This window comes from Spermophilus citellus, assembly GCF_964194105.1.
Source record: "Spermophilus citellus genome assembly, chromosome: 7".
In the NCBI taxonomy this organism is placed as follows: Eukaryota; Metazoa; Chordata; class Mammalia; order Rodentia; family Sciuridae; genus Spermophilus; species Spermophilus citellus.
In genome coordinates, this window is record NC_138188.1 from 30593219 (window position 1) to 30611724 (window position 18506).

General features: G+C 35.4%; 1 protein-coding gene across 4 annotated transcripts in view; it reads right to left on the minus strand.

The window, feature by feature from the left end:
• The window catches only part of ACAD11 (acyl-CoA dehydrogenase family member 11), a 90854-nt gene that overhangs the window by 52365 nt on the left and 19983 nt on the right, over positions 1-18506 (minus strand). For 3 of the 4 annotated variants that reach the window (XM_081301195.1, XM_081301192.1, XM_081301194.1), the window contains exons 6-11: positions 15234-15375; positions 14779-14900; positions 13012-13118; positions 11449-11575; positions 2748-2825; positions 1878-2016 (exon numbers count right to left, since the gene is read on the minus strand). In XM_081301195.1, coding sequence (XP_081157321.1) covers positions 1878-2016; positions 2748-2825; positions 11449-11575; positions 13012-13118; positions 14779-14900; positions 15234-15375 — 715 coding nt within the window. The remainder of the gene's footprint in view (positions 1-1877; positions 2017-2747; positions 2826-11448; positions 11576-13011; positions 13119-14778; positions 14901-15233; positions 15376-18506) is intronic. The other variant, XM_081301193.1, reaches the window with a different exon arrangement.

Below are 18506 nucleotides of genomic sequence, written 5' to 3' on the forward strand. Positions count from 1 at the left end.
TAATGCCAAAAAAAAAAAAAAAAAAGAGAGAGAGAGAGATAAAGTCTGGAATGAAGCCACTTTGCTAAATCCAGGATATGTTTTCTCCCAGAAGTCAAATATAGTTGCATCTCTCTCTCTCTCTCTCTCCCTCTCTCTTTTTTGGCAGCTTAATACTGCTTTAACTCTTGGGGAAAGCCTTAGCCACAAGGCCATACAATGAGCATGAAACTTGTGTGGGGATACTATCATCCTATTACAAATCAAGTGAAAGTCCTTGACTAATAGCATCAGAATAACCAGAGTAACTGGGGACAGGAGAAGGGGGAGACATTCCATTCCTACTTTAGATATACTAAATTAGAATCTGTAGAGATGGAGCTTGGGAATATGAATTTCCCCAAAGCTTCTTAAGCAGTTCTACAAATTCAGGTCTGAAAATACCTCCAACAGACTACATTCTAGGTTTACCTCTTCTTCCTTCATTTGATTTTTCACAAATATCCTCAGAGGCATCCTTGACTCCTCCATTAACAACCCATATCTAATCAGGAAATCCTCTTGGTTCTCTCTTCAAAATATCCTTAGAATCTTTCCACTCACCACTCCCTCCACAACTACCCTCATCTGAACCATCATCATCTCTCACCAGGATTACTGAAGTAGACTTCCTGCTTCCCACCTTCCCTCCTTTCATCAGTTCTCACATAGCAGCCAAAGTGATTCTTCTAGATCTGAAGTTAATCTTATCACTGCTTTGCTCCAAATTCCCAAAGGTTCCTCTTCTTCCTGAAGGTATAACCCCTTACCTGCCCAATAAGGCCCAATACATGAGGCCCTTTCCTTTCTGAACCCTTCTCCTGCTATTCTTCCTCTATGTTAGAGTCTATAAACAAGTCAGGATGGCGCCTGGCATTTTGCCAGGGGGAGTGGTTTATGAAGTAAGGCCAGCGAGCCATTAAGTGTGGAGATTCCTTATTGGTTGACTACTGTATCTAGTTTATGTTAATTAAGATAAGCTGTGTGGGATGTATAAATACTGCTCCTGTCCTACAATAAACAGCTCCTACTCCTGCTGTATCAATCTACACAAGTTGCTCGCCCCCCCCCCCCGTTTATTTTGCTGCAGCCGGACTGCAGCACCTCTAGCCACATTGATTGGCCTCCTTAGTTATTCCTGGAATACACCAATAACACTTTTGTTTTCGGGTCTTTGAATTTTCTGTTCCTTCTGCTATGAAAACTTCCCTTCCCCACCAAGAATCAGTAGAGCTGATAAGTCACTCAATCACCTTCTACCTCTTTATCAAATGTCATTTTCTCATAATTGTAACCTACCCCTATCCTGCTATTTATTTTTGCTACAAAGTACTTTTCATCCTCAGATTTACTGCTTAATTTACTTATTTCTTATCATTATTATTTATTTTTGTTTCCCTCTATTAGAATTAGACCCTTAAAGGCAAGGTTCACTGACTATTTTATTCCCTATCATAAAGACTTGTGGTTGGCACATAGTAGATAATCAATAATTGGCAAATGAATGGAGAGATAGTGAGGCTAACCAAAAGATTTGGAACTCTATTCAATCTCATGAGCCGTAGAAATACCAAATCTCCAATTAGGAAATCAGGATCCTCATATAACCAATCCCTTTCGTAGCTACTTTTCTTCACGGATTCCCTTACTGTAATGATGTTTAACAAAAGAGTAGTTCAATGAGAACCTCAAGACATCAAGTCCATTTTTATATTTAAATCAAAGCATATGAAAAATAAAAGTTATAGTGAAATTTATAAATCAGTGACTATGTAGAAAAACTTTATCCATGAAAGGTAGAAATTTTAAATAATGCTCAAAAGTATCCGAGAAAATTCTGTTTTGAATTAATTAGTAACCTGGTGCTTGGCAGTTAAAGACATCTGGAGCAAAAAAGCATTTTCCTGTTTCTTCAGCTATCAAGGCATAGTCCACCTGGCTCAGACCGCTCATAGCTGGCAAAAACAAGTTCCAGAGGCCCTGTGCTTTGGCCATTTCCTGTCAAGGTGAAGAAAAAGCCAAAGTGAACAGAATTCATTAGGACCTATATGATCTTATTTTAAAAAGATATTGGTGTTTATGCTTTCTGAATTAAAAATACGAAGTTTTTCTTTTATAAAACCAAGCAGTTATTAATTCCTTATAAATCAAGAGTTTCTTAACTATTCAAGAAATGTCTTCCAGTTTTCCTTAGATTTGGCAAAACAAAAACAAAAACACTAAATTTGCTTACTTTAGAGCTTATTAATCTCCCATACTTGAGCATAATTATGCCAAATACACTATTTTACGTGTTTGAATTTCTTACACATGTTGCTAGTAAGACTTGAAAATGAGAAAGGTGGATTAAGCCCAGGTGGGACAATGCCCTATTTTATTATTTTCCTTTCAGTTCTGGGGATTGAACCCAGAGTTTTACTCATGCTGAGCAAACTCTCTACAATGAAGCTACACCCTACACTCTAAGCTCCCAAGTGCCTGCTTTGACTTTGATCTTAGATTAGTGATAGGTGATCATGAAGTTTTAATCTCATTTTTATTTGAATAGCTAAAATCACATACCATATATAGAACAATATATAGCCCAATTTATTGTTTATAGATTCTGCTTTTGAGCTTTCTTCTAAAAATTACTGATGATTATCTTCTAAGTACATAACAAAAACTAAGATCTCTAAAAACACTTGCATTTGCATTTTCTAATATTAAAGATTCTCTCATTTTCTTACCTTGAGTTTATCAATCACTAAAGGTTGTTTCCACTTCTCTATGGACTTTTCATTTTGAACATAGTATTCAAATACCTCCTTAAGGTAATAAAAAAAATTGGCTTAAGTTAACCAAAGTAGGTAATGTCACAAGTGGATAATATCAAAAGTAAACATTTTTGAGTGAAGAAACTTTTTCAGCTTCTATTAAATCAGTAATCTTTTAAAAACCAGAAACAGAATAACAAAAATTCTAAAGGTTTGCTGCTCACAAAATTATTCTGCCTCAATATTAGATAGTAAAAATCTAATAACCAAGATTTGAGTGTTTCATTTCCAGCAATATGCTAGATGGGCATAGAAATCCCTCAACTAAAAAGGTTAGGTAAAATATTAAAAACAATTTTGAAATACATTTAGTAATGCAAGGCTGTGCTGGAAGGAAAATAAGAAATCCCTCAGGGCCAAGAAAAAACAGGCCTGATTTTTAAGATGTGAGAGAGTCCTGGAGCCAAGTTTGTCTGGGCCAGAGAGGCTGATCTATGCTCGCTTAGGCCCTGGGTGTTAATGGGCCACATAGGCAGGTGTCCAGACAAAAAGCAAGAGGGAGGATCTGAGATCACCTCTTTCTCCACCAAAGCCAGGGTTCTTGATGGATAAAACTTAAAAAAACAAACATTAAAGAATACATTAAAAATACCACACAATACACACCCCTAGACTGGTGTGGTGGTACACACCTGTAATCTCAGCAACTTGGGAGGTAGAGACAGGAGGACTGCAAGTTTGAAGCCAACCTCAGCAATTTAGCAAGACCCTGTCTCAAGATACAAAAAAAAAAAAATAAATAAAAAGGGGTACAGGTATAGCTCAGTGGTAGAGAGCACACATGGATTTAATCTTCAGTACTTAAAAAAATAAAATCCCACCCCTCTAAGGTAGTCCATAGAAGTAGAGAATCATATGTAGGTCTTAGTTCTGAGTGGAATAGAAAAAAGAGATTCTTCTAACTTAGTCTGCCTTCAACCAAGTTTGGGATCTGAATTCAAGTCCTGTGTGGTTTTAGGGAGAAAACCTCAAACCAAAAAATAAGTTTACAACATTCCTGGTGACAGTGTCCACGAGCACTTGGCAGAAACAAAAGTAAATCTTCTCTGAAAGAAAGGGCTTTAAAATAAAGGCCTTAAATAATTCCCTCAGATAAAATTACATTCCAAGGAACATGAGTATACCATGAAAAATTACTAATCACTCAAGCAAACAAGCCACCATAAACAAGAACTAGCAAAAACAATAATTCAACAAAACAAGCTCATACTTCCCAAAGACTACAGATACAGATAGAGTAACAGTGAGGCACATGATATAAAATATTTGTATTCAATAGATTTCAAAAGCAAAAGCATTAAAAGTCTGTCAAAGAACTATCAAAATCAACAAGGCAAATTTGAAAATAATAAATACAACTCGAGAAAAACATAACCTCAATAATTAATCTTAAGAACTCTGTGGCAGAGCTGGGTGTGTGGTGCACATCCATAATCCAAGTGGCTCAGGAGGCTGAGGCAGGATGGATTCAAACCCTGGTGCAAAAAAAAAAAAAAAAAAAAAAAAACCTTCCCCAAACATAAAACCTCTGTGGCTCTGTGGCAGGGATTCTCAAACTTTGGTGTTATCAGTATCACTTGGTGAACTTGGTGAAAAAACAGGGGCACAGGCCTTAACCTACTTCAATGAGCCTGGGCTTCTGTGTTCTTTAGAGGTCTCTAGGCAATTCTGACATACTCCAAAATTAGAGAACTGCTATTATATGGATGAAAAATAGACTACATACAGCTTAAAAAAAAAAAAAGGAAGAAAGATCTGAAGAAATTACTCAGGATGAAGAAGAGAAATTCAAGAGAAGAAAAATATGAGTGGTTAAGGGATATAATGGATTTAGAGAGAAGTTCTAACACTACTATTATTATTATTATTATTATTATTATTATTATTATTATTTTGGTACCGGGGATTGAACTCAGGGGCACTTGACCATTCTGCAACATCCTCAGCTCTATTTTGTATTTTATTCAGAGACAGGCTCTCATTGAGTTGCTTAATGCCTCGCTTTAGCTGAGGCTGGCTTTGAACTTTTGATCCTCCTGCCTCAGCCTCCTGAGCAGCTGAGATTACAGGTGTGCACAATTAAGTCCAGCTCTAACATAAGTTTTACTGGACCCTTAGATGAAAAGAATGTTTCCTTTTGATGCAAATGGATTTCCAGTTTTCCCAGCACCATTTGTTGAAGATGCTATCCTTCCTCCATTGCATGCTTTTAGCCCCTTTATCAAATATAAGATAGTTGTAGTTTTGTGGATTGGTTACTGTGTCTTCTATTCTGTACCATTGGTCCACTCGCCTGTTTTGGTACCAGTACCATGCTGTTTTTGCGACTATTGCTCTGTAGTATAGTTTGAAGTCTGGTATCGCTATACCACCTGATTCACACTTCCTGCTTAGCATTGTTTTTGCTATTCTGGGTCTTTTATTATTCCATATGAATTTCCTGATTGTTTTATCTATTTGGAGGGAAATGGATGGCATTAGAGCAGATTATGCTAAGTGAAGCTAGCCAATCCTTAAAAAACAAATGCCAAATGTCTTCTTTGATATAAGGGGAGTAACCAAGGACAGGGTAGAGAGGAAGAGCTGGAGTAGAAGATTAACATTAAACAGGGATGATAGGCGTGAGGGAAAGGGAGAGTTAAGGGAAATTGCATGGAATTGGAAGGTGAGCCTCAGGGTTATACACAATTACATATAAGAGGAAAGGAGGAGTAGGATAAAAATTATATAAGTGGAAGAAACGATTTTTAGTAGAGGGGGTGGAGAGAGAGAAGGGGAGGGGAGGGGAGGGGAGGGGAGGGGGGATAGTGGAGAATGGGATAGACAGCAGAATACATCAGTCACTAGAAAGGCAATTTGTAAATCAATGGAAATGTAACTGATGTGACACAGCAATCTGTATACGGGGTAAAAATGGGAGTTCATGACCCACTTGAATCAATCTGTGAAATATGGTATATTAAGAACTATGTAATGTTTTGAACAACCAACAATAAAATATTATAAAAAAAAAAAAAAACATCAAAAAAAAAAAAAAAAAAAAAAAGAATGTTTCCATCTTTTTTGTAGTTCCCTAAACTGCAAAAAATTTGGAAAAATTTTTGGAAATTTGGAAAAAATATTCCAAGAAGTTTTCAGAACTGATAAGTCAATTCTCAAATTCAGAAAATAAAATGAAGATAAAGCATAGTAAAACTACAGAACATCAAAGAAAAAGAAAATCTCTTAAAGGGAAAAAGAGATTATTGATAATTAAAAAATTAAAATTGAAAGCTGATATCCATAGTGACACATGAAGCCAAAAATCAGTGGGAAAATATCTTCAATTGCTGAGTGAAAATAACTATTGACCTATAATTCGATATAAAAAATAAAACTACCTTTCAAGAATTAGGGCAAAATAAAGGTATTACCAATAAAAAAGTCATTATCCACTCAGCATCCCCCAGCCCCCCCAAAATAGAGAAAGACAAACAAGAGTTTAGCAAGCAGATTCTCCCTAACAAACTTGATTCTAGAAGAAACACTTGAGTTGCAAGAAAGAATAATAAATCAATAAAGTAACAAATATGTGAGTAAATCTAAATATAAACCTAGTAAAATAAAACAGTAATAACTTCTAATGTATGCAACTAAAAGAAGTTAAAACATAATGAAAATATTGGACTATATAAGCATTCTGCAATGCACTGCTATTATTGTATCTCTGTACCTGTTTTTATTTTTTTCCACAGATAAAATTACATTCCAAGGAACATGAGTATACCATGAAAAATTACTAATCACTCAAGCAAACAAGCCACCATAAACAAGAACTAGCAAAAACAATAATTCAACAAAACAAGATCATACTTCCCAGGCTAGTAGAATTAACTGGGCTAAAGGCTATAAACATTGTCAAAACTCTTTATCCTTATTATCAAATTATTTCCATAATTGTTCAGACTAAAAGACACTCATATAAGCAATGTATTGAAATGTTCTTTTAATTGAAGGATGGCTACCTTGGAGTCCTGCTTTATTTGGTGATAACTTCAACAAAGCAAAGATCTGTCCTTTCAAAGGTACGAGGATAAATAGCTGTTGTCATTTCTGTCAGGAAATCAGTTAAATTGGAAGATTTCCTGTTTAAGGTTGTTTATTTTTTCTATTCCTCATGTTGCTATAGAAATAGTCAGTGCTATTGTGTTTGGTAATAAACATATTATAATTTCCTTATCTCTGTCTACCTCTCTATAATACTAAAGTTCTAAGAAATTAAATCACAGCAATACTAAAGTTCTGAAGAATTAAATTATGCCAGTGTTTACCTGCATTATTTAATACCTTATATTCTAAAGTCATTTAGGGAACTGCAAAATATATTTGTGATTCAGAATTAAATAAAATACTTCATTGTCAGGGGGCTGCCCTGAACAGGAGCTACGCACACATCTTTAAGTCCTGAGTAAAGAGGAATTGGACTGGTATTGCACCCTGCAATGAAAGTGGACTTTACCTCAGCTTGGATAAGAAAGGTGCAGCTCTGGAAGTGGGTGTCACCTGATGGAGTTGAATTACACCCACTTGTTTGTTGTAATTCTACCCTTCTGCCCTTTTTTGGATAGAATGTTCCATGGATTAGTCCCCTCATTAATAAAACCCGGGTTCAAGGCGTGCTTCCTCTCTTTCTTGCCTGCTTTGCCTCCTTTTGTGGGAACTGGGTCAGAGGAGTCATAGAAACCAAAGAAAGGTATTTTTCTGTCTGGGTGTCTTTAAATAGTGCCAGCCTAGTTCTTCTGGAGTGACCATGACTTAGTTGTGTGTCACAACACCTCATTACAAAAAAAAGTCCTTCTCAGTTCTTAAAGTATGAAAAATAATTTAATAAGCCAGGTGCTGCAGGTGCTGTAATATACCTCTGTTGCCCCAGCTACTTGAGAGGCTAAGACAAGAGGATAGCTTGACCTCAAAGTTTGAGGCCAGCATGACAATAAAGCAAGACTCCAGCTCAAAAGGAAAAAAAAAAAAAACAAACTGTTGGTGAAAGACAAAAGCAAAAAATATATTTTGAGCCTGGTTAATATTCTCGAAATATCAACCTTAATTTGGTACTTCTTCATCTACTAACTGAGGAATATATTAGTTCAGAATCTTAAATCTGAGCATACAAATAATTTCACAGTATATGATTTTTACTTTAAACTTAAGTCTACTAGAAAGAATCAACAGTTCCATGGTTTATGTTTTACATGCTGTTTTTAGGATTCTTTATCAATTTTAAATGGGAAGAACTGACTTTTACTATTTTCACAGATAATGGATTATGTTCTCAGTTTATGCTATTCAAAGAATATCAAAAGGTCATTGCCATAGTTTTGTGAAGCTTATTTTTTCATATCATAAAAACTTGAAAACTATGTAAAAATATAAAGTCATTGAGAGTCTTAGTAGCTAAAGGTAATGCTAAAATGTTGCTGTTTTATGACACAAACTTAATTTATAAATGTGACTGTTTTAGGTTTTGTAAAACTCAGTTATATACTACTAGATAGATTTTATATAGGATTTCTCCCCTTCCATTTTGAAAAAGCTATTTATTTTTCTCCAATTTCAAATGTGTATGTCTCACCATCAGGGATTGGCATCATTGAGTATCATTCTACCAAATAAAACATTTTTACAGATGTTAGTACAAGTTTTTAAAAGAAGAAAAAGTGCACATTTTCAGTTATGGCTACATTTCAGATTTCAAAGATTTGTAAAGACAAAATGACTGTGGGTTTCCTTGCCACATAAAACATGGAAAATCTTCTCCTTAAAGATACAGGCTAGGGACTGGGGATGTGGCTCAAGCGGTAACACGCTCACCTGGCAATGTGTGGGGTGCTGGGTTCGATCCTCAGCACCACATAAAAATAAAGATGTTGTGTCCACCAAAAACTGAAAAATAAATACTAAAAAATTCTCTCTCTTTCTCTCTCTCTCTCTCTCTCTCTCTCTCTCTCTCTCTCTTCCTCTTCAAAAAGAGATACAGGCTGCCTTTTTAAAGAACTTATACAACATTTTATTTTATTGCAGATTCTTTGCAATATTTTAACTGCTGCATGATAATAATGTCAGTGGAGTATCACTGACTCTTCAGTGCTGCAGTGTCCACTGAATGCCTATTCACATTTATAAGTGAAAGAGACAACTCACAGACTGCATTTTAGAGTGAGCAGATAGGAATGAGGGAGGCTGACAGGCACACTAGTGTCTCTATTCAAGCCCTACCTGCCCCCACTAAAAGCAACAAAAGCAAAACAGAAAACCAGTACATGGAGGGCCCTGCTTAATCCACTAATCCTCAGTTAAAAACCTGACTTCTTTGAAGCCCATGGTTACTTTTTTTTTTTTTTTTTTTTTTTTTTTTTTTTAAGAATACTATTGCAGTCTGCTGTTTGGGGCAAATACCACTGTTATGCAGGGTTATGAGAGACCAACCCAAGCAACCCATCTGCTAATTTCTTCAATCAATCATGGCTCTTTCTCTTCCCCTTGGCATTCTTGCTCTCCTTCTTACCCATTCACAGAGAACTCCATTTCGGATAAATGGTTACCACCTGTGCTATAGCCATCTCTTATTTCCAAATTCTTTTGAGATGTGGCTCATACTGTAATGATTTCTTCTTGGCTATGATCTACTCTGCTTTCCAAATCTAATGTTCATTCTCTTTTCAAAACCTTTAGGCATCCTGCTTTCATGCTTTTATCAATATATTCCATTTTCTAGGAAAAAAAAGTTTTTTGATTCTAGGGGCACTTTACCACTGAGCTACATCCCCAGCCCTTCTTATTTTTTATTTTGAGAGGGTCTCAGTAGTTTAAAGTCTCTTTGCTGAGGTTGGCCTCAAACTTGCCAACATTCTGCCTCAGCCTCCAAAACTGCTGGGATTACAAGTATGTACCACTGTGTATGGCTTCCAAAAACTTCTTATTATTGTTAATTCAATAGTCTTCTGATTACGGGAAGGGAAGAAAATGTCAAATGCAGACCACCATCTGAAAAGAAAAGTGTTGTATTTTCTTTTTAAAAAACAAAAGTTCAGAACTTTAAAACTCATAATTGGGACTGGGGATGTGGCTAAAGCGGTGGCGTGCTCGCCTGGCATGCGTGCAGCCCAGGTTCAATCCTCAGCACCGCATACAAAGATGTTGTGTCTGCCGAAAACTAAAAAATAAATATTAAAAAATTCTCTCTCTCTCTCTCTCTCTCTCTCTCTCTCTCTCTCTCTCTCTTTAAAAAAAACCTCATAATTGAACAAATACTAACTAAAGCAGAATATATTCAGTGATAATCTCTGGACATGAGAAGTGAAATTTCCTCATATTTAAGTATTTTTAAATAAACCATATCTCACTCTATGAGAAATGTTCATCTCAAGCTAGATATTTACTTTAAAATATGATATTTATATAATTCAAACAGCACTACTGACTGCCCTACAAACACATACCAGCTCTGAACATTTTTGTTGAAAGAATGTTGGTCTTTTTTGTCCCTATTTGATTTGCCAGTCTAGCTCTAGACCTCTCAGAATCACAGCAAGTAGAATAGGAATTTACCATGTATCTGGTAAGACCTATTCACACTGTAGATGAGGAGACTGAGGCCACACAAGACCAACTAACACAACACCACCTAACCGTGGAAGGGAGGGATTAGAATCAAGCACTTACATTCCTACACCAGGGTTCTACCCACACACATCCCCATCTCCTTCCATAATTTCATAAGAGGTTTTACCTTTTCTTCACAGCTCTTGTCAACTCTTATTTAATGTCTGTCTTTCTTGCAAAAGTATTTAAGTGCCATAAGAGCATAAGCCCTATCTTGTTCTTTATAACTTGTTGTTATGTACCCAATCATTATTTGTTAACTGAATGAGTGAATGCATCATACCGCCTCCCTATTTACTCTCCATGAACTTAGTGTAACTTAATATCTTCACAGAGTAGCATATCGGGGGGAGAGACCAGGTAATACCTGTGAACAGCTTGAAATGATAGGTGAAATTTTCTGGGCATTACCCTCTTGTGAAGTCTGCAATTCTCATTAAATTCTTAAAGAGAGTCATTTTTTTTTTTTAAGCTGAATGTTACTGCTGTAGGAAAAGGTACCCAAAGGAGAGTTTTACTCCAACATATTTTGGCTCCCAACTGCTAATTCTGTGTGACTTACTTTCTATTCTACAGACTTACCTGTACAGCCCTCTGGCATGTGTGTTTGTGAGACAGTGAGTGTGAGATATACTGGGAACTGAACCTAGAGGGTCTCTACCATTGAGCCACACTCTGGTCCTTTTTATTTTATTTTGAACAGGGTCTGCTAAATTGCCCAGGCTGGCCTTGAATTTGCCGTGCTCCTGCCTCAAACAATAGAGTCCCTGGGATTACAGACATGCACTCCCATACCCTGCTTCTCCCACTGTCATATTTTAGAAGCTTGGAATTTCTCAGGTTCTGTGTAAGACGAGGAGGGGAATCTGAGTAAGAATTGACTGCAAATAAAATAACACCATGGTTCTCCTACAAGCATAAATAACAAAAGTATTCAATAGCCTTTTAGCATATAACATTGTTTATAAAATACCTTTTCAGCCGGAAGAATGTGTTTTTTCATGAAATGCTTCACCTCCATAAGAACTTCCTGGCCTTTCTTAGTCTGTAGGAACAACTGTCCTGTAGTATCAACCTGTGGCAACACATTACTGAAAGTTCTTGACCAGAAAAGAAAAGAAAAAAAAAAGTTATCAATATGTTCAAAATCAAAATTATCTATTTCTGAAGAAGATAATGTAAAGTCTGCCTTCCAGCTCCCCTGAATATCCCTCAAAGAGAGTTGCCATATTTTAATTTTTGTTGTCTTTCGTATTATGGGGTAAATATAGAATCACCTTACCTTGAACATTAAACTTTAATGCTTAAATCACTATTTGGGAAAAAAATATAAGCCTAGCATGACCTCAATCAATGCTAGTTTTGAATCTTTGTTGAAGTCATCTGTCAAAGTCACTAAAAAGAAGGAAACTGAACACAAATTTAATACTTATACTAAAAGAAACACAAATATGACTTCAAGGTTATTCTAAAGAAGACCTTTAAAGGTAAACACAAAGAACAACAGTTGGTTATCATGTTGTTACAGATCACAAGTATCCATCTATATGATGAAATGTGGAAAACCCAACTATTGTAATGCTATTCTGCAGGTACTTGTGGCTTAGGCAAAAATTTCCAGGGACAACATTATACACGTATTCAGTAACAGGAGTATAACTAGAACAGGGTGTTAGATGCCTCAAAAAGTGCTCTAATGATAGAGACATGGATTTCAATACACTTATGAAGGGGAGTTGCATGGAAGATGGAAGGAGACCCTCATTGTTATACAGAATACATGTATGATGTTGTGAGGAGAAAAGAAAAAAAAAAGTGTGTCATATTAGATTGGATAGAGAGAAGTGATGGGAGGGGGAGGGGGGATAGGAAGGGCAGCAGAATAGACATTATGATTGCTGTATGTATATAGGGGACTGTATGACCAATGTGATTCTGCAATCTGTACAATCAGAAAAATGAGAAATTATACCCCAATTGATTCAAATGTACAAATTGCCAAGATCATTGTCATGTCATGTGTAGCTAATAAAAAAATACACTTATGAAGTGTATGAATAAAATATTGTGGGAGAAAGTAATAGTTCTATAGTAATAAATAAGCTTATATACTACATAATTTTAAAGAGATATATTTAAAATATTAGAAGGAACTATTAGTCAAATATTCGAAGGAAACATTTGAGTTGTACCTATATCTTTAAAAGGTTATACATTCAAACTGATAAAAATATGGTAATTTTTTCTAATCATAAATATGGGAATTTTCTTTTCATTTTGGGTCAATTTATTTTTATGCATATAAGATATTTTACCAAAATACTATCATAACTAGCAACAGAAATCCTGGCACCATCAACAAAAATAATGCCTATCTCATTATGTTCATAACCTTCACATACCTAATTATTTCTTAATGAATGAATAACCTTCACATACCTAATTATATATTTTCCTCCCTACTCTCTGTGAACTTATTCAAACAGACCTAATTAAGGCTCTAATTTGAGTTACTGAAGGACTCTGTTTTCCTTACCTTTTTGAGAGTTGTAATCCAGTTTCTGCCAGAGGTTGCACAATATTGGCAAACAGAAAGCTATCCTCAGATGAATTATTTCCCAAAAGATATCTACTATATACTCCCTATAAATAAATTAACATAGGGCAATTAAAATTTATTGAAAACTGTCCTTCAGCCATCCAATCAGTCTTTCCAAAGTTTCTCAGCTATGTGGGGAATTAAATTCAAAATACAAAGATGTAAATTAGTCTACCAATGCCATAAATTCACATGTAGGAGTAATAATTATACCCCACTAAATTAAAAGGTCATACTGGTATCATGTAGTTAAAACACTCTCATCCAGGGGAAATTGTAACTGATAATCAAAACAAACTTGAAAAGGATCCTAGCAATTACCAAAGACATCAAACCCGCAATTAACATCTCTAACAATCACTACCTTCTCTTCACAGTGAGGGTAAATCTAAAGAAATCAAAATCTGTAAAGGCAAAGAGAAGGCAATGAGATGACCTCTAATATTTAATCTCATTTGTGGACCCTTAATTTAGTAATTTACTATTTACTATTACAGTAATTCACTATTACAGCTTCCTTTGAACTGTGTTAGTTGAATATTAATCAGTTTTTAAAAATAATTCTCCATTTCTGTACTTCCAATATAATAAACACCCCTTCCCATCCCTCTAAATACAAGTGACTGGATTTCATTACTATTTTCTTTATGTAATTCTTTATGCAATAAACAATGTAATGATTTTCCTATCTTTCCAATTTTACATTTCCAGTTAGAATGGAATGTTTGTGATCACTTCTAAGGCTATTACTATGTAGTTTACAATGAATATTTTAATTTCAATTATAACTCATGTCAAATTTTTATTTGAAATGAAAATCATTTTAAATTTAAAGTCTATTTGGTATCTGATTTATAGAAACTGACAGATACTGAACACATTTCAAGAAATCCATTCATTCAACATGATCAGCTATTAGAATATAGGATGAGATGTAATATACTATTTCCTGGAGGAGATTTCAGTTGTTCATGGATAGCATAAATTCTGAGGACAAAGAAAATTAAATGTAATTTTCTTTATTCCTTCTTTTCTCATTTAAAAAGTTTCTGAAATCTCTTATTTACTGTTCTTTTTCTAAATCCTACTTTTGATGAAGCATCTCAATTTCTTAAAACCCTTAAAATTCAAGGTAGCTGGAAACTGGATAGGAAAAAAGAAGGCATTTGTTTATATTAAAATTGGAGAAAACCTGAATTTATGCTCAATATCCTCTCAAAATTTATTACATTAAATATGACTGTTAGAAAATGCAAAATTTTAGTCATTTATTCACTCAAAAACGTAATAAGCAGCTCCCATATATAAGGTACTGGGATTCTTCCCTTATCATCAGTTCTGGTTAGCTAATGACTTTTTAGTCTGAAGCAGGGGGCCTCAAAAGAGTGTAGCTTGTTTTCACATTGGATATTCAGGAAATGGCCAGTTTCTACCTGCTTTTTGCTGTCATCATGTCTTTCTCTCTCTCACCCTCCTTCTCCTACGTTTATTATACAAAATAGTGGCAAAACATTTTTCTACTCAAAATTTCCCTTACTAAAGGTCCTATTCTGTAGATTTACATTTTCTCCATAACTGATAGCTGGTTTTTAAGAAAAGCAAAATAGTCTAAGGATTAAAAAATATCAAATCCTGAAGACCAAAAAATACTGTTAATAGTACATTAGTAAATAATGATGAAACATATTCAAAACAAATAATTACCTGTGCTATTCCAGCCAGTTTAAAATATGAAAATGCAAGAAAGAAATTCCAGTTAGGAAGAATAGGATTAATTCCCCTGTAGCGGCAATATATTGAAACCAGTTCTTCCATTGATGGTATTCCTGTACAAATAGTACACAATATAAACTTAAATAAAAAGAGAGGGTGAATATTTCAAAATGTTACAATATGACATATACATGTAAAATAATATAAAAATCATTAATCCATACATCAAAACATGCTCTAAATATTGATTCTCAAAAGAACATTATATACAAAGGATTATATTTTATCACAAACTACTAACATAAAATACAATATAAAAATTGATAAATAAAATTAATGAGAAACATTTGGAAGAAACAAAAACTAAAATTACATTATAATTAGTTATGATAATAATAAAGATAATTCTATGTTAATAGGAACTTAGACAACATTATGTTTTGTACCTATGCTTTCTTGAATTTGAGAACTTTGATGCAGCATTGGAACGGTCCTTGGCCAAAAGTAGAACAGAGAAAGATAAGCTAAATCTGACAGAGGATGACCAGTGGTTGAAAGTTCCCAATCCAAAACTGCTATAACTCGAGTCTGTAATTTAAAAATTTAAAAAAGGTCTTTTAACGTATTAAAACTCAAAACAATGAAAATAAGAAAATAGATGAATATACTTAAAATCATGTTTTCCATCAAAAGCCAATACAGAGCCATAGTTTGCCAGTTTTTACCCCCAGTGGCACATCTATCCCATTTATGAAGTAATGAAATGAATTAGCCTTCATTAGGTAGAGCCAAGTCCTCTAGTTTCAGTACTGGCTTCAGTCCTTCTGCATTTTACTTTACTTATTTTACTAATAAGCAACACAAAAGCAGATGAAACTTCTCAACCAGGAGTAGTTGTGATAAAGAAGAAATTCCAATAGTTAATTGTATTTCAAGAATTCATGTATAATTAAGCATTTGCTCTGGTGATTAAATCTAGCTATGGGCTACATGTATTTATTCAATGAATAAGTACAGAGTCTGAAATATGGCAGGCAATCAAAAATTTGTAGTTATTACTACAGGAAACATTGATTATTCCCTTCTCCATGACTACTAGATTTTATAATATTTTTTATTGTTGTGACTATATTGTATTATAAGAGGATCATTTCATGTTACTATTCTACCTAGTAATTTATAAGTAATTTTAACTGTATTAAAATGATTTGATTCCAAAGAGATTAACTAAAGCGATTTCTACAGACCAAAAAGATGACTTGGCTCAAATCCATAACAGCTGATATACTTACATCTGGACAGTGATTCTCCCATACCTGGAGGCTAATGAATAATGAACACCATTAAGGCCTATTTCAAATGTAAGAAACCTTGGGGCTTTCTTGTGGGAATACCTTCAGACTCATATGCAAGTTACAGGAAGAAGGATGGGATATCATAAGAAGAGTCAAACCCAGGTGGTAACCAGGATGCCTTTTTCAATATCTATTTTATTATTGCCTTTTCCCACATCATGAAGTTTTATTTTATTTTTTGAGCTCATACAGACCTAGGTTAATGTTTTTCTGATCAGTTCTATTTTTTGACTGTGGAGTTTTTAAACATTGCAATGGAGATTGCACCTGTGAAAAGCTACGAGGCCTTTACTATTATGTTATGTGTTGTATGTATTGTGTTATATGTGCACACTTGTGTTTTGTGTTGTATGAATGTATGTGCGTATGTCCATATATCATATATGAGGAGCGCTCATGAAAAAATGGATCCAAATATTTTGTTTTATTCATGTGATTTAAATGGTTTAATTTAAATTGGGTAAACAGCTGTTGAGGATTGTTTTAATATGTGAACAAAAAAGGAGGTCAACAGATCTGTTTGTTTACTTTTACCTTTCCTTTTCATTATATTTAATAATTCTGTTCAGGATAATGTAAATTGTTTAGAAAATTGCTTTCTTTTAGTGCCTGCTGGAATGTTACATAATTATGTAAATTGTTTAGAAAATTGCTTTCTTTTAGTGCCTGCTGGAATGTTACATAATTTTTCTTAGCCATCATTGCCAGAATCCCTATTTTCATCCCAGTGCCGGTGAAGACAAAGATAAAACCAAACTACAGCTTCTTCCATAGCTATCACAACAAACTGTATAAACTGATGCATCAATGAATAATAACTCAGCAAGTGATGCTCAATCAAGGAGTCAATTTACTTTGGGAGGAAATGGACATATTAATAGATTCCTCTGCTTTGAACTGTTTGCAGAACTTGCCTGGACTATGTATCACTTGCATGCATTGTGAACTATCTGTTGGTGCAGCGAATTGTGGTAGTGCTGGGGTATCTTTACTGATGGTGTCATCAGTGGTACAATTTTTTCAAAGAGAGCCGTCATTTGGCTTGGTGCTGTGGCATTTTTCATCCTCCTCCCTTCTGCTTGTGATGGTCTAAAATTTGGGGGGCAACAGAGGTAAGGCAAAGAACCTCACCCCCTCCCATTGGCACCGAGGCCAAATTTGGGGGCCAACAGAGGTGAGGCAAAGAACCTCAACCCCCCCAATGGTGCAAAGGCCTATCCACAAGTATGGCTGTATGTGGACCGGTAGCCAATGACAGGTAAGATCCAATTACAATGGTACCAACCTAAGACAGGAGGCTGACGCCTTGAGGTCAGCTCATCTGATGACGGGTAAGGACCATATGTAGTATTGGACAATGTAAGACAGGCACGGTCCCTAAGCCACATGCTTGTTGTTTAATTAAACAGAAGGGGGGAGATGTTGAGAGCCACAGTTTAGTTGGAATGATGCCTGGCATTTTGCTAGAGGGAATGGTTGAAAGGTGACCCTGCTCTGGGAATAGGGCGGCTCTGGGATTAGGGCAGATCCTGCTGCCTCAGGGCACCCGCTACTTTGGAGTTCCCTTGAGTTCTCAGTGGGGGTTCCGTGAGAATTGTCAGGCGAGCCTGGTGGAGGGAGTGTGTTTCCGGGAAGTGTGTGTAGAGTGCCGGTGAGAGTTCGGGAATAAAGAGTTGCTGTTTGAACCTACAAGGCTTTGTGGTGGCTCGGTTATTTGGTGCCCAGCCAAACTGCGGCAAGTATGTAATAAGTTTCATTATCTCTGTACAATTTCACTACAAGCAAAACCTGCCACAGCCCGGCTGGCTGGGCAAAATAGCTGGGGGGGAGTGACAAGCAACTTGTGAAGGTTGATACAGCGGGAGCCGCTTTATTGTAGGAGAGTAGAGGTATATATACCCTTAACTGATTATACACAGCTTGTTTCAATTAACATCATCCAGATACAGCAATCCTCATCATCTTAACAATTATACACAGCTTAACTCAGTTATCAAGTAGATACAGCAATTAGCCAATAAGGAATCTCTATCATCTTAGTGGCTCGCTGGCATTACCTCATCTTAATAATTACACACAGCTTAACTTAATTAACATCATCTTAATGGCTCACTGGCATTACTTCTCAAACCATTCCTCCTAGCCAGGCGCCATCTTGACCTGTTTGTGGCTCTCAGCAAAAACCAATTCTTTCAACATAGATTCATTCAGAATCATGTGAGCACCTGCTCTATAAATATAAAAAGACCTGTAGGTATATTCATATTCTCTCTCTCTCTCTCTCTCTCTCTCTCTCTTCATCTATTATGTAGATTTCAGAGACAAATATAAGAAAAAAATAAAGACATAATCCTTAACCTGAAT